Raw genomic sequence first — 16524 nt, forward strand, 5'->3', positions numbered from 1 at the left:
AGTAGCTAATTTTGTAAAGGGAATGATGTAAGCAGATTTAGAATACAGTCTATAGGGAATTAATATTAGACAGAGACATGGTCCATGGTAACATTAAAGATATATCTTTGCTGACACTTAAAACTTAGAGGCATTATTCCTTTAAAACATGTTTGAGAAGCTCCAAATTCTATACATTTTTTTGTAAAGGAAATCTAAACAATATTAGTATGTGAATACAGAAAGTACAATAAGACTTTAATGGAATTTTACATTGCAAACAATATTAAGTATGTTCTTCAAACAAAAAGAAGATTAATTCCTTTCTCCCCCACTCTGATTTTATCAAATCACACTGACAATACATTTTGCTGTGATTTTGACATAGGCTTAACTTTGATTTTTGTGTACCACGGTACACTATAGCCCACATTTTAGAGGAAGACCAAACAGATGGAAACTTTTATTGTAGGGTGTATTATGCATGTAATTTCAGTGATATCTGCACACCCATTTCCTTTATGTTTCTTTGAAAATCCCAGCCTACATATTCATGTCTCTTGTTTGTGCATGAGCTTTAGCATCTATGAGGTTATGTCCAATGTACAGACATGGATGCACACTTTTCTGCAGATTATTATTTACAAATTTCCCATTGCAACATATTCAAATTATAGATAATGCATGGCAGTTTGATCATTGTGGAATACTGCCTCTAAAATGGAGAAACTGGAAAGCATGGGATAAATACTGTAGTCCCCAAGTAAGGACCGCAGCATTTAAACATCAGTGGAAGTCAATCATCAGTTTGAGGAAAGGCCAGAAATACCATAAACGCAAGGTACATTCTAAAGAAATTTATATATGGTGTTAAAAATTAACATTTATCAATACAATAGACTAAATATTTTTTAAACTGAGAAGTGCCTATCTGTTTGTATTCTGTAGAGTTTTCTTAAAATGTTGCTTGCATCATTCCGATCTGGACAGCATTTCTAGCAGAATGCTGTAGTAGTAGCAGAGCAAACAAAAATTATGAACTGGTTAAACCATAAGTTTGAAAGACCTACTGTCCGTTCTTTTACAGGAAAATGAAGAGTTCAGTAACTCGGATATTATGCAGTTAGTTTAATCACCACATGTTAATTTTAAGAAGGGATAATGAATTCCTATTACTGAAATTGCATAAGACTAACAGTTAACTCAAGAGAGAAGATTAGAGATATCCACTATAAGGAGAGATCAAAAAGATCGGGTAGAAAAGGTGGAAAATTATTGGTAGAACAGTCAATTATCAGAAACATCAGAAAGCCATCTTTCTTTATGTGGGGCAGTATGTATGGTGAATTGTATCTTACAAGGCTCTTCTCACTGAAAATCTGGTATGCTTCTATTAAATAGCTGTAATAATAATCATAGGAGTTAAGCTAAACAGAAAAATCCTAAGTTGAATCAACAGCAGCTGATACTTGAAACACAACAATTAAATGCCTTATCCCACTGAGAATTCAGTTACTCTTCTGTTGATGTAACAGAGTATTTCCTTAGCATGCTGTTCTATTATACCTGAATTTAGCCCCAACCTGATCAGTATATGAAGAAGCATATTATAAAAAATATTCAATAAATTCAATCTTTCATAGTTCAGTATCATTTGGGGAAGAAAAAATTAAAAATTTTCAACAGAAATAATTAATTTTTTGTTTGTTTCTTTGTAATTTTAAACATTGAATTTATTGTATGGCATTCTATACAATATTTATAAAGTCTAGTATGCATTACAAACAGCTAGGAAGGTTTTATGATACGACATCTTAAAATTTTACCAAATCAATTAAGTTCAGTATGCTAGGAAAACTTTTCAGTAACAATCACATACTTCCACAGCAAACTTCTGCTCTGGTATAAAGCAACTGACCCAGGGATGTTGTACTGATTTCTAGGTATTCAACACAACATCACCTGGGAATGGACCATGTTATTACTAATTACGTTTTGTGCATATGCTTTAATACATAGGAAGACTTTTTCTACCACTTACTGTGACCTGCCAGTGTTCACAGATACGGAATTCAGCTGGATAGCTAGACTACCCCTAATTGCAGACCCTGGTATGTTAGGTATGTAGCATATGTCCCAGTTCTTTACCTTAACTTGTCTCAAAGTTACCTTTGTACCTGATAAATTCTTCTCTGCTCACCAGCATCACAAAAACTAGATTTAGGCAGTGGTATATACCTAACATGTATACAGCTTTTTAAAAAAATGAACCTGTAGAAACAAGATAATCATCAAACCCAAACATTATCTTTGATATAATAGTGAGTCCTTTTTAAGCCTTTTTCATACCATGGTTCTAGGTTTCAAAAGTATTCGGTCACCCAGATTATAAGAGGTTTATCAGGATAAAGTATTAGACACTCTTCGAGAGTTATGATGCTAGATTTTTTCTGAATAGTATGCTAAGGAAATTATTCTCAGAGAAATCTACTTTTCAAAACCTCAGAAGGTACATAGTCCATCTCCTTTTCACAGAAGACGGTAAGGGGACAAAAGTACTTACATGGTTCTAAAGCAGCAGTATACTGATTATCACAGAGAGATACATGTATCTTTTATGTCACATCTACCAATAGCCTTGCCAGTCATGCTTTAGTCAGCAATACAGTACAGTATGAGATATAAATTTTAGTTTAGCTTTCAAAATAGAAACTGAAAGTGGAAAGCAGCTTGCCTATCAGAGCAGCATTGCAAAAAGCAGCAGCCAAGATTAGGTCAGGAAGTTTTTGACATAATTACTTTCTGAACCTTGGCAACATCTCATAGATTCATACAATTCTGCTTCACTTACAGCCAGGCCACTTTGAGCTTCTAACATTTCTTTCTTTCTTTGTTTCAAGATGATCATCTGCAAGTAGCTGAGCAGCTCTTAGTTTAACATTTTTAACAATGCCTTAAATTTCAAAATTAGCCAGGATGCCACTAATAGCTGTTGAAATCATAATTTAAGGGACTGAAGGAGCAAAGAGCAGAACAGACATGAGCAGGAAGATGGCACCAAGAGAAACCACCATTTTGGTTTTGCTTTTAATTCCTTTCCTCCCAAATACCTATGAAAATGTTAAATAATGGAAATTATATTGCTTTTATTTTCTCAGTGCTGTGTGGATGTCAATATGAAAATGAGATGTTCTGTGATGTAAATGGCAATAATATATCCAAACTTATACAGTCTTTTTCAGTACAGCTATATCACCTATAAAATTGATCAAGTGGTAAATATCATTGTAGTTCCACTGGTATAATTAAGTGGAACCTGGATGTCACTCTTTCTAGTGCTTATATGGTCAGGCATAACTACTCTATCAGTTAAAAAACCCAGAACTTTGTAAATCAAAGCAAAGCATTCCTTGATGATTATTGTCTGCAAATACTGCAAAAAACCAGGATCCCTAAATTATAGTCCACTCTATTGCTATTCGTAATTGCTTTGGTCTACTTATTTATGAGGATTTCATAAATTAAAATATTTGCAAGAATGTTGGATGAAAGCAAAAGCATCGTAAGTAGCAGTGGAAATATTTGCAAAAGCACTCCCACTGGAAGCTACTTAAGGCTCTTTAATTCACACAAGCAATAGTGAAAGCATATTTCTGAAACAGAGCAAGAGACTGCTGTTTGTAAAGATTAATTAAGCAAATTCCAATTAACTCTAATATTAACAACTTGATATCATCCACCATGAATCACAATATGCCAATAGGATGTGACCAATTCACAATTCAAACAATCCAAAGCCTAAATTCTTCAGAGTATCAAAGGATTTTGAATAATGAATATTTTTAAATCAAAATATGACTTATCAGATAAACTATTCCTTAGAAAATATAAGACAAAAAACTGTGCAATAAGTATGTTTTAATTCCACTGATTTACCAAACTGAAAGCAGCATCATACAACTATGGTGTTGTAAATATTATGGCAATGTTTAGTAGGTGAGATGTAAATCATACTGAAGCTGGGGACATTTTGGTCCAAAATCAGTAGCTTATTCACTAGACTGCTGAACTTTATTTATTACTGATAAAATGAGAATAAGTTGAAGTTTCTCAGGGCAGACAGTTTTAGATGTTTGGGGAGGTAGTCAATTTGTGAGCATAAATTAAAGAGCTATGGTAAGACTGAATTGGGCCAGATCTTGCTATAAGTTTTCTCTTTGCACCTCTACACTTTTAAGTGTGGGCGTAAGTAAGAGCAGAACTGATCTCTGAATGTTTGACCAGCCAAATACCAGTTTTGTATGAGCTTTTTTAACCAAAAGATGGTCACATGCTTTGACTGTGGAAATTAAATTAATTTCATGCTGAATAGTGCTTGAAGTACTGCATATTAATCTCCAAAATAACTAAATGCTTATACGAGTACTGAAGAAAAGCATTTCTAAGGAAAAAAAAGTGAAAAAATAAAAAAGTTACTATTATGAGTTTGCAAGTTACCTCCATTATAAGCTTAAATACAATAGTATGAAAGTTTTCCAAAACAGCTTGCAGATTTTCATTATCAACACAATTTACAGATGGACTCATATAAGCTTCTGATGAGAAACATAGCTTACGTGTTACATATTCTGTCTTTCTTCAAAAGGAAAGAAAATCCTTCAAAAATAGAATCTTGAAAACATTACCATCAAGATTGGGAAAGGTACATAGCATGCACTGCGAAATACTGTTAAAATATCATGGAAAGTATAGCATCTGAACCACAGAAATATTGGGGCTGACGATCTTGCCTGACCATGCTGTGATGCGAGTCCTGTGACTCAGCAGAGAGCAGCTGTGCATGTTTGTACTTCATTGCAATGAATGGGACAGGATCATAGCTGAAGAGCATGCAGGCCAGTCAATATCCGTTAAAAAGTGATTATATAGTATATACATATAGATGTATAACTTGCTTAGGTAACCTGTGTAAAATTGGTGACACGATGCTCTGCCTCGCTAAAAGGCACCAGAGCTGCCCGCTTGACTGATCCAGCTTGGTTCTACTCCTGTGAGAAGTAAGAATGGTAGGAAATGAAGTTCAGGACACAGCACCTCTGCTTTTTTGCGCTAAATACTGCTTAAAGTAAAATATACATTATTAAGGTGTCTGCAACAGCATTAGGAGATCCCATATTTTTCAAGGCATTTAAAAATATCTTGTAACTTGGTATATCTTGGTGTAATAACTAGCCTAGAAGTTATAGTTAGCATAAATATCTAATTATTACACAGCTATACATGCACTACAAAATTTTCTATATAAACTGTCTCCATAGTACTTAAGGACTTAAAAAGGAAAAATTATTTTTATAGTTTCTATGCTGGATAGTAGTAATGCAGTTTAGGTCCACAGACTTTTACATATAGGACAACCGACTCAGCACAGTGGCCCTATATTTGTCAGTGGCCCTACTTCCATGGTAAAGTTTTATTTAGGATTTATTCTCTAATTCCCTTATTACCTTATATTCCCCCACTACCATTCCTATAGACACAATGTTCTCATAATTAATTCTGGTTTAGGCTTCAGGCAATTTTCTAGAAAATTCCTTGTAAATTCACGCCTACTAGCATGTACAATATTCTATGTATTGTTTCTAGAAAGGCATAATCTAGTTAACATGTCCATCAAAATACTGGAAAAGATGTATGTTATAATAACGAATTCAACAAACATTAATGAACTTAATTAAAACTTGCTAATAAATGATAATTGCGTTGTAAAAATTCAACTTACTGCCCTATACCACAGTGAATACGTGTATGCATGTATATACATAGAGAAAAGCAAAAGCACACAGACACACACTCATTAGCATCTGGCTATCTTGTGCAGAATGTTCTCACAGTACATGGATGCCTAAGCTGCCTTTTATTTGGGATACCTCTAATTGAACGTGGTTTGGTGGCAGTTTCTAACTTCAGTTCTTTTAATTTGTGGTATAAGCAATGAAGTGACTGGCAGACCAACACTCAGCAACAACAGAATCATATAAATGGGAAAACATGAGAGGGCAGAACTCGAAGGTACATTATGGCATGCAAAAAAGAGGAAGTCTTGAACAAAAAGCCATTTGTAGTCACTTTTTTAATATTAAAAAATGCCTTTTGCTATGGATAGTTTTCATGACAAGAGCGTTGGTCCTGTGACTAATAAGTCATCACTCTTCTCTATATCAAAAACCATGGTGGATAAGAATTATCTAGTGAAGAGTGGGAACTAGGATTAAGATTAAAAAATGCACCTTTGTGATTAAAATCTATTTGAAATTTAGTACTTAAGAAATATGCTCACAATGTCTCTTCTTAACTGCTGGGCCTCTCTTGAAGGTGCCTGAAATTTGTAAACATTTCCCTTCAATTTTTCACCTTCAACTTCTGCAAGAGTAAGAAATTTTTATCCTGAATATGCTCAGAAGAGTTTCAGGCTTGACCAGTCAAAACTGCTTGGCAGTACCTCATTCCTGACTGAGTATGCATTTCTTTGTCTTATCACCTGAGCAGTTTGCAGTTCCTGAAGCATGATTACTACACACATTTACAGGATTAAGTGCCTCCAAGAGTGCAATGAGGACACTGTTTTCTTTTAAATACTGTATCTGGAGGAGAAAGCCTTTCTTTTATGGTGGAAGCTTAATGACTGGAGCTCATGTCTCAAATGTGGGAAAATCAGCTTTAAAATTTTCCCTATAGGAATTCAAACCAATATGTTTGTCACCTTATAGAATAACCCCATTGGGTCCTTCCATTGGGAAAAGGAAGATTTGGCTAATGAAGACAGTCAGCAGTCATACCATCCTGTTATACAATGAAGAAATTGATGCACCACTGTCATTGTGGTCATACTTAGTCCTGCTAGCCACCAGCCTATAGGTTTGAATAAGGTACATCCTCCATCTCTTCTACTGACATAATGCTCTCAGTGATTAAGGAATTCATATGGGAAATTCAGGTTTTGGTCCCTATTTCAAGGCAGTTTCTGCATTTTAGCCACTGACTATTGACTGTTTAAAAATTATAAACAGATTTTGTAGCAGGGAAAAATTTCATTATCAAAACAGATGCCTTAATCATTAGGCACTACCAAAAGTCACATTCCTCCTTGCTGCCACTATTCAGTGAATCACTAATTATTTTCTGTACAACAATTTTAGCTTCAGCATAAGAAATGGAGAATACTCCACTAGTACAGAACACTCCTGTGATTACATTTTTAAAAACAGACTTCAGCAGCTAATTAATCTAATAATCACTAATGAAAATATTTAAATTACTTCTTTCTAAGGCATTTTAATGACATATAGTATTTAAATTAGTAGAATCCAATTACACTTCCAAATTACTTTTTGCATAGATGATGTCAATTAAAAATTATCAGACCTATAATCTATTTTGATAAAACTTCAGTTAATACATACATAACTTCATAACTTTTAAAAAAGAACAAGCACAGGAGAAGTATATAGGACAATTTAAAACATGGTTTACTACTACCATGAGTAATGGTAATATCACAATCAGTAACATCAGAATTAATCTGATATGGGTGGGAGCACAAAACAAGAAGTGAAGAGAGGAGAGTTTTCGTGAGTGCATACTTCTGATCATACTGGGACTTCACAGTCTTCTTAGACTGCATCTGTGTCAGATTTTCTTTTAGTGTCATTTATACAGTAATATCATCTGAAGCATCATTGCCAGTTACAGTATATCTGCAGAATAAACTAACAGTATCTTCTTCACCCTTTCCAACTGAGGCATTTAGAATGTTTTATGAAAAATTATAGGTTTGGGTTGACAGCACCCTTGAAACTGATAAAAATACTATGCTAACTTTACAGACAAATACAGAATGACAGACATGTATTTGTTACTCCACCAAGACAGCAATAAGTACTTAGTGAGGAAGAAATCCAAAGTATTCTGTTTCCTAGTACTGAACTTTAACTTAAGACACTTTATTCCCAAACTTTCAGTGCATCCTCTGGCTATCACTAGTTGCTAAGCAGGGAAAAGGCTGAAAGTGACAGACGGACTTGAACATGATTAGCAGGAAAAAAGAACAGACCCCGAAGGACCAGGTCTATACTAAGAAACTACATGATTTACAAAAAGACAGAAAAATAACCTGTGCCATTACTGTCATATGCAATCATTATGGATGACCTCATTGATAGGTGGAATTTGACCAGATTAGCAGTAGAATTTGCTGTTCCTTTGGCAGCAGTAAGTTTTGAAACAGTTAACAATGGGACAATAGAACAATGGAACAGCAGAACAATGGAAGGACAGAACAATGCGTTAGGCCTATGTGGCGTAAAGCTGCCTGAAGAAGATTCCTTTTCTTATCCTAGGTACAAAGATATAATAGAATCAACCAAAATCCTACATTCAGACCAAGAAACTTTCATATAATCACCCTTTTCGTTACACAAAACAATTAAAGGCTAAACTACAATAACTTCTGCTTTGTTCTACACCCAAGTCATGGTTTTGAAGAGTAAGATAAATACTAATACTAAACAATCTGCAAAAAAGAAATATTTTTAAAAGAACAGTAAAGACATTTCTGATAAGAAACAAGAAAATATGACTGTGTGATGCAGTCTGTACAAAAAAGGATCTCGGGGTGAGAATTACTAGAATCTTATCCATATTTATACCCTCAGATTCAAGCACGAGGAAATCACTCATGAAAACCTTCATGTTAGTTTATGTCTACACTGTAGCATGCAGTAGTGTTCAAAAATACCCATGCTAATGCTGAATGAACTAGCATTGGTACTAAGCATAGCCTAGACTTATTCCACTTGAGGTGGTGTGCCTCCACCATGTACGATTGTGCAGGACAGAGCACTGGGTTAACACAATAATAAAGGCTTCAGCATCCACTGTACCTCACTAAGCTCTAGCTTGGATTTGTCCATTTGGCACCACATTGGGCCAGAAAGAGGTATATTTTATTACAGTCACAGTAGGTAAGAGATCCGAGTGTCTTAAAGCTTTGAAAATTACAATGGGTAACTGTATGAAAGGATCTTATGCTGAGATATAAAGCTTCATAACTTTTTTACCATAAGGCCATTACTTCAATTCTTCAGTGGTTCTGCTACTATCTGATGTTTTTTTAGTGATTTATATGAAATCGTTTAGTGATGCTGGTCCAGTATTCAAAGGTACTTATGATGTATCTAGATACATTTTGACTATATCAAAAAGGCTAAAAGCATCAGAATGAACTGTTAATTTGACAGGAGGCACTCCAGAAAGCAGACAAAAGAGTAATTAAACTGCACTGATGAAATAAACATGGAGAAACTTGCACAACCCACACTCGTTTTGTAAGACCTCTGGTATCCAGGGCTATTAAATTGGTTCATTTTCTTGTTAATGATTTTAACTAAATAAAATATTAAAAAGTATTAATTTTCTACAAACTTGTCTTATGCATCTTGATTATTACTTTAAAAGCAATACTGTACTACCATGTCATTCGAAACCCACAACCTTACATTAATTTACCTTAAATACCATTACAAGTTCGTATACACTGTTATACAGGAATTAGAGATTTGAATTCAACACTAGTAACCTTAGGAGAAAAAAAGAAAAGCATCAGAGTATTTTAAATATAGAAATAGTCTTACCTCTTTGCTTTCTTCCAGGTCTGACTCGCTACTGAACTCCTCCGTGTTTAAATTTTCAAAATCTGATTCCCCGACAGCAATTGGCACTGTCACAGTGAGACTTGGGTTGTTTATGAATGACATGTAATCACTTTCATCAACAACATATTTTTCCACGCTGCTGCCTATGCCACTGGTAGTTCCATTCCCTTCTTTAAGATAGGCAAGGTTTTTACCTATTTCTACTATTGTGTGGTTGGAAATACAGCTGTCTTTTTTGTTGTTTAGGTCCTCAAGAGGTTTGATTTCATCTAAAACTTTCTGCTTTCTAACAAAGGCTTTTTGGATGAATTCACGCACTTTTCTCTTCACATAATCTATGCCTTTCTGAATCCTTGCCACAGCAATCTGTAGATTGTTCATTTCATTATCATCATCTGTAGCAGCAAGGTTGTCTGAACTAAATGAGCTCAGCAGCAAGGCCAAAAAGAGGTTGAGAACCTAAAAGACAGTAAGGAGAAAATATACTGGATCTCTTATTTTTAAGTCATAAAAGTAATTCCATTATGGGTTGTTCAATATGACATAATTTTTATTTCACAGCTAGCACTTTATCTCAACCCACCTTCCTGCTATTCTTTCCAGTCCATAATCCCTGTCCCCCATATTTTTTTATAACTTGCAAAAATATTTTTTGCTTGTTTAACTTGACTAATATAGTGAAAATCTGAGCTGTTCCTTGACTTTCTCCTGAACACTGGAAGTAGTGCAGGTCTGCTCCTCAAATTGGAGAATGACGTAAGGAGGCAGGATACAACATGATGTAGTAATTTATGCAAGCTACATCCGCTGTAGTGTTCATAGGTGAGGGCAATGCAGGCAGACTGCAGTCTTCTACAGTTCAACAGACCATAGTTTCAGTGTCTCTAACTCAGAATATAATAAACTTATCTATTTGCCAAGAATGTATCAGTATATTTTTGTTTTGGGTAGGAAAACTAGCTAAGAGATAAAGAGTCCACAGATGTGATGCACCTCAATTTTAGGAAACCATTTCAGACTTTCTTGCATGACATTTTACAAACATATAAGAGAAATTAGGACTATATGTAATTATGACAGACTATGTGCAAAAATGATTTAAAAACATATTTAAATTATATTTGTCAATTCTTCCTGTTCAAACTTGCAGAATATCTTAGAAGGCATACCACAGGAATCTCACATTAGTCTGGTTAAACTTGGTATTTATGCCTGTGGATAAGCATATTTATAAAATTTGTGGATGATACAAAAAAGAGAAGGGATGCTAGCACTCAACAAGAAGGAACTACAATTAGGCATAACCATGGTAAATTGTTGAAATGATTCAAAATCAATATGGTATTTAATTCTGAAGTACTAGTGTGGAAATGTTGGTTACAAAAAATGAAAACTACATATACAGAAGGTGTGAAAACTGGCAAGGTGGAAGCACTGCAGAAAAGGGCGTATAGGCTGCATCAGGAAAGTAATGCTGGCACAGAAAGTTCATGTCATTTGGGGATGTACCACAAGGAATATTGGGTGTAAGACATTGAAGTATAATCATTCAACATTATTTGGTACTTGTGTGTCTATCCAAAATGCTGCTTGGCAAGAATTCAGAGGCCAGTAGCAGAAGGGATAAGCAGTTTAGAAATCATCACCTATGAGAAAAAATTGAACAACTAAGCTTATTTTGTTTCAGAAAGAAAAGACTGAAAGTGGAAACAGTAAGGCTTTAAGTATTTTAAACGTTGTCACAAAGACCAACTGTTTTCCATCACTATCAAGACCAGTCAGTTTAACTGGCTGTAAAAGGCAATTTAAGTTAGATGGTTTTTTAAAAGGCATTTATAACTATAAGCATAATTCAGCACTGATCTTACCAAAGAGGTTATAAACTTACTGAAGATTTAAAAGAAAACATAGACAAACATTTTTCATAAATGATCAAGGTATATTTGAACCTGGTTTAAAGAAAGGGCAAATGAATTACATGACCTCCTAGAGTCCTCCAGTCTTCATCTCTGATTTCTAAATCATGAAAAATAGGAAATATCTTCTAATACTTTTAAAAAATCTCCACTGATTACATACCACTAGGTTTCCAATCACCATGACCATCATGAAGACCGTAAGGCACATAGTTTGGCCTGCAACCTCCATGCAGTCCCACATCGTTTCTATCCATTCTCCACACAGCACTCGGAATACAATCAAGAAAGAGTGGAAAAAGTCATGCATGTGCCAGCGTGGAAGTTCACAGTCACTAGAGATCTTGCAGACACATTCCTTGTAGCTTTTGCCAAACAGCTGCATCCCAACCACAGCGAAAATGAACACAATGATGGCCAGCACCAGGGTCAGATTTCCCAAAGCTCCCACTGAGTTGCCAATAATCTTAATCAGCATGTTTAGAGTTGGCCAAGACTTTGCCAATTTGAAAACTCGAAGCTGCAAAACAGAAGAATAGTATACAGTTATTCATGTTACTAATTGCAATGAAATTATTGCTATACATTTCATATTTCAGTTACCCTGTGTCTAAATCATGTCTCATGTAACCTTTAGAAACTTTAGTTACAAAATTTATGTTTCCAGTTCTTTGTACAATACTAGACATCAGCAGTCTTAAGTCCTGATGCAAGTCATAACAAATCAAAAATACTGTATCTATGCTCATTTGAATTACACTGCAATTATCACAAAGTCTTCAATTCAGACTTTGACTCTTTTGGTGACTTCAGATATCTATAAACAAGTGCTACTTGTTGGACAAGTTGGACAAAACAGTCTTTCTCCTTTAGTTAACTCTAAGAGAATATTACTAAAAACAAACCAGCACATATGAAATGTGATCAGTTTAACAGGATTGTGAGTGTATAGACACTTCCAGATCTTTCATCTTATCTGGCAGAGAGATGGAAGAAATGGTTTTCCTAGAAAGAGAAACAAGCTAGAGTTTTTAATGACAGGCATACAAATTAGTCGCAAGTATCTTTAACAATATCATTTCTGTTATTAAAAATAAGCATAATATGTCTTAGAAAGTTTGTCATACAACATTGAGAAAAACAAAGGAAAGTGTTATATTAAAGAACAACTTGAAACAGGCAAAAATGAAATTATTTGGACAGATACAGCAAGTGTTCAGACAACTGAAAGAGAAGAATACTAAAAGGAATCTAAATCTAAATATTATTTCATGGGATGAGACAGAAATAAAATATATAGAAGCGAAGTTAAAAACAGAATTATATAACAGAGGGAGAAGTCAATCCAGACAGATATTAGACTTTAGGCAAAATGCAATGTAATGCTACACAGAGAACCAGCAAATGAATGAATTTAAACCCCCTCTTTTTTTAAGGGGTGTTTATTTAACTGTTTTTTAAAATGAGATATTTTTGATTTATTTAAGGCTAAAGTTGAGCTTCATGACTACAAACTCTAGCTTCATGACTCTTACTGTGTAGGTCTTTTCAGAAGAGGATTTGAACATCAACTTGCATGCTTGCCTGGTCTTCAGCAAGACCAAGGTTTTTCAAGTTCCTATTCAAGACAGAGATATCTAATAACAGACAGAGATACTGTAGTGACTTCTGAACAGAAAAGCTGTTAGTGGATGGACCCTTGCAGAGGATGGTAAGGAGAAGGCTGGCAGTGATGAAAAATCCCTATCCAAAGAAAAATCTTAACACTACTCTCTCCTAAAACTAACCATGTAAGCCAACTGGTAATGGAAGTCTATCAGCTAAAACTGTCAATAAACTTCTACTAACTAATCTGTTATTTACTAAGCAATTTACTAATCTTCAGTTACAGGCAGTAAGGGCCTGTGGCTCTTGCTTTCTTTATTCCCTCATCTAGGGAGAAAAAGACTCTAAGTGATACTGGTATTGATGAAGTTAACCCTTAAAGCACACTCACTGCAAGAACAGTATTGATGTTGACAATGTCTTGAAGAAGAAATAGATGTTACTAAGATAATATGTAAAACAAACAACATAATAGATACATGCCATCTAGTGAGTATGCAATTTAGTATTTTGTAAGTTCTTATGAAAAGATCTTCTGTCTTAGATAAATATATAATGCACAAACAAATAATGCACAACATACATGCACAAATATAAAAATATAACATAGAAGCATATTTTATTTAGTATATTTACCAATCGGAATGATCGAAGGACAGATAATCCTTCTACATTTGCAAGGCCAAGCTCCATTAAACTAAGACTCACAATAAAACCATCAAAAATATTCCAGCCCTCCTGGAAATAATAATAAGGATCCATGGCAATTATCTTGAGAAACATTTCTGCTGTGAAAATTCCAGTAAACACCTGCAAGGAAAATACAGTTTCTTACTCCAGTTTAATGAGAAAATATTAAAAAAACTAGTGGTATCAATTTTTGGTAAGTTATATCTTCAGCAAGCAATCCATGATAAATCTGAATAGCTTCTCTATATTGCCATACATTGGGGTTAGGAATTAAATTCAGATTTGATGCTTACATATGCATCACAATGTTTGGTTTCCAAAGAAAAAGAGGTAAATGGGAAAAATATGGTTTTTTATCTAGTCTGCTAATATGCATGTATAAATACCAATACACAGAATCTCTTCTGATTTTAATGCTCAGTTTTGCCTCCTAGATCTCATTTTTGCCCTTGAGACATCTCTTTGCTTCTAGGGATAAAGATAAGTTTATGAGAGGGACAATTATTAAGAAAAAAATTGTACTGAAAGTTGAGCAGATCTATTCTTCTTCAGGATGACCAGTGGAAGGCACTGTCATGCCATTTCACTGTTTCCTGTGGAGTTGCAGTAAATCTACCATGCTTACTGGGACTTTCCCCTCTATAATACCCTGAACACACAGGACCTCAGGAGGTGCTAGTGAGGAGCAGAACAGGTATGGGAATGGAACTGAAAGTTCTTATGATTTGTAAGTATCCACCCAAGAAAGAATATTAGATAAATTCCTTTAACCAGCTTCAATGACAGAAGCTAAAGGTTTAAAAAATCAAAATGCATATTGACTCAATAAATCTTACTATCTTTTGCTCCATGAAGCAAGAGTGGCGAAATCCACAAATGTCAACAAAGAGGGATTCACTAAAGCTTAAATTTAAATTCAACCATCCCAAGCGTATAAGTATCTAGCCAACATTTTCTTTTAAACATATGTACATAGGTCACAAGAGAATTATTTAAGAAAAATGCATTTCACATACATGGCACATCATGAAAGACTTACAAGGTTTCCTACTGAAAGGACACCACTAAACTGTTCTGTCATTGGATAGTGCTCCATGGCCATGAACAGGGTGTTTAGGACAATGCAGATAGTAATGGCCAGATCAACAAATGGGTCCATCACAATCAAATTTACAATATGTTTGACTTTCAGCCAGGGAGTACAGCAGTCCCAAATCAAGCAAGTGTTAGCAAATTTATACCAGCATGGTGGGCATTTCTGTCTGGATTCTTCCAGTTCTGGAGAGAAAAATGAAAATAACATTTTAAACATATTTCTCTATTCCAGTATCACCTGGGTATTTCCTTGAGGCCTAAATGCTGTTTTCCAAGGTACTGTTGATAAACTGTGTTGATATGTAGACCTTTTGAAACCAAGGCTACTGTCAGTAAAAAGAAATTACAATTAAAAATAATCTGTCCCACTATGTTTCAAATTTGATGTAAAAAGAATGCTAAATGTTCAATAGATAAAATAACCATTCACAATCAAATGCTACATAGGATGCAAAATAGGCATTTGTCTTAGAAATCTGGCATACAGGCTGGGGAATGAGTGGACTGAGAGCAGCCCTGCGGAAAATGACTTGGGGCTATTGGTGGATGAAAAACTGAGTATGACCCAGCAATGCGTGCTTGCAGCCCAGAAACCCAATCTCATCCTGGGCTGCATCAAAAGAATTGTGGCCAGCAGGTTGAGGGAGGTGATTCTCCACCTTTACTCCACGCTCATACAATTCCACCTGGAGTACTGTGTTCAGCTCTGTGGCCCCAGCATAAGAAAGACATGGACCTGTTGGAACGAGTCCAGCGGAGGGCCATGAAAATTATCAGGGTCTGGAGCACTTCTCCTATGAAGACAGGCTGAGAGAGTTGGGATTGTTTAGCCTAGAGAAGAAAAGACTCCAGGGAGACCTTATAGCAGCCTTCCAGTACTTAAAGGGGGCCTACAGGAAAGCTGGAGAAGGACTTTTTACAAGGGCATGTAGTGATAGGACAAGGGGTAATGGCTTTAAACTGAAAGAGGGTAGATTTAGATTGGATGTAAGGAAGAAGTTCTTTACTGTGAGAGTGGTGAGGAACTGGAACAGGTTGCCCAGAGAGGTGGTGGATGTCCCATCCCTGGAATTGTTCAAGGCCAGGTTGGATGGGGCTTTGAGCAACCTGGGCTAGTGGAAGGTGTCCCTGCTTATGGCAGCGGGGTTGGAACTAGATGATCTTTAAGGTCCCTTCCAACCCAAACCATTCTGTGATTCTATACATAGAATGAATAAAATATTTAAAAGTTTCCTCATGAAAGATAAACATTTAGAACAAATCTGAAGTCAGACAACTATTTAGACAGTATTATGGTCCACATGTGCAAAACTGCTCATTATTACCTTCCTATTTGCTATTTTGGGCATAGTCATTTAAGCCTCAAAGTAATGTTTTGCCCTTTCTTACAAGTAGTTGCTTAATTCCATGATTCAGATTCACTGTATTTAGCCTGACAGAAAGAACAACGAGATCCTTCCTTTGTGAAACAGCATGTCTGTTGAATTGTTAGAAGCAGACTGTTCTACTGCAAGAAGCATAGCCATTTC

At 35.3% G+C, this 16524-nt stretch overlaps 1 protein-coding gene across 7 annotated transcripts in view; it reads right to left on the bottom strand.

The window, feature by feature from the left end:
- Nucleotides 1-16524, bottom strand: part of LOC142031642 (sodium channel protein type 2 subunit alpha) — a 55685-nt gene that overhangs the window by 17052 nt on the left and 22109 nt on the right. For all 7 annotated transcript variants that reach the window (XM_075029316.1, XM_075029314.1, XM_075029313.1 and 4 more), the window contains exons 13-16: nt 14940-15178; nt 13847-14020; nt 11769-12125; nt 9669-10148 (exon numbers count right to left, since the gene is read on the bottom strand). In XM_075029316.1, coding sequence (XP_074885417.1) covers nt 9669-10148; nt 11769-12125; nt 13847-14020; nt 14940-15178 — 1250 coding nt within the window. The remainder of the gene's footprint in view (nt 1-9668; nt 10149-11768; nt 12126-13846; nt 14021-14939; nt 15179-16524) is intronic.

Source organism: Buteo buteo, chromosome 5, assembly GCF_964188355.1.
Source record: "Buteo buteo chromosome 5, bButBut1.hap1.1, whole genome shotgun sequence".
NCBI classification, from domain to species: Eukaryota; Metazoa; Chordata; class Aves; order Accipitriformes; family Accipitridae; genus Buteo; species Buteo buteo.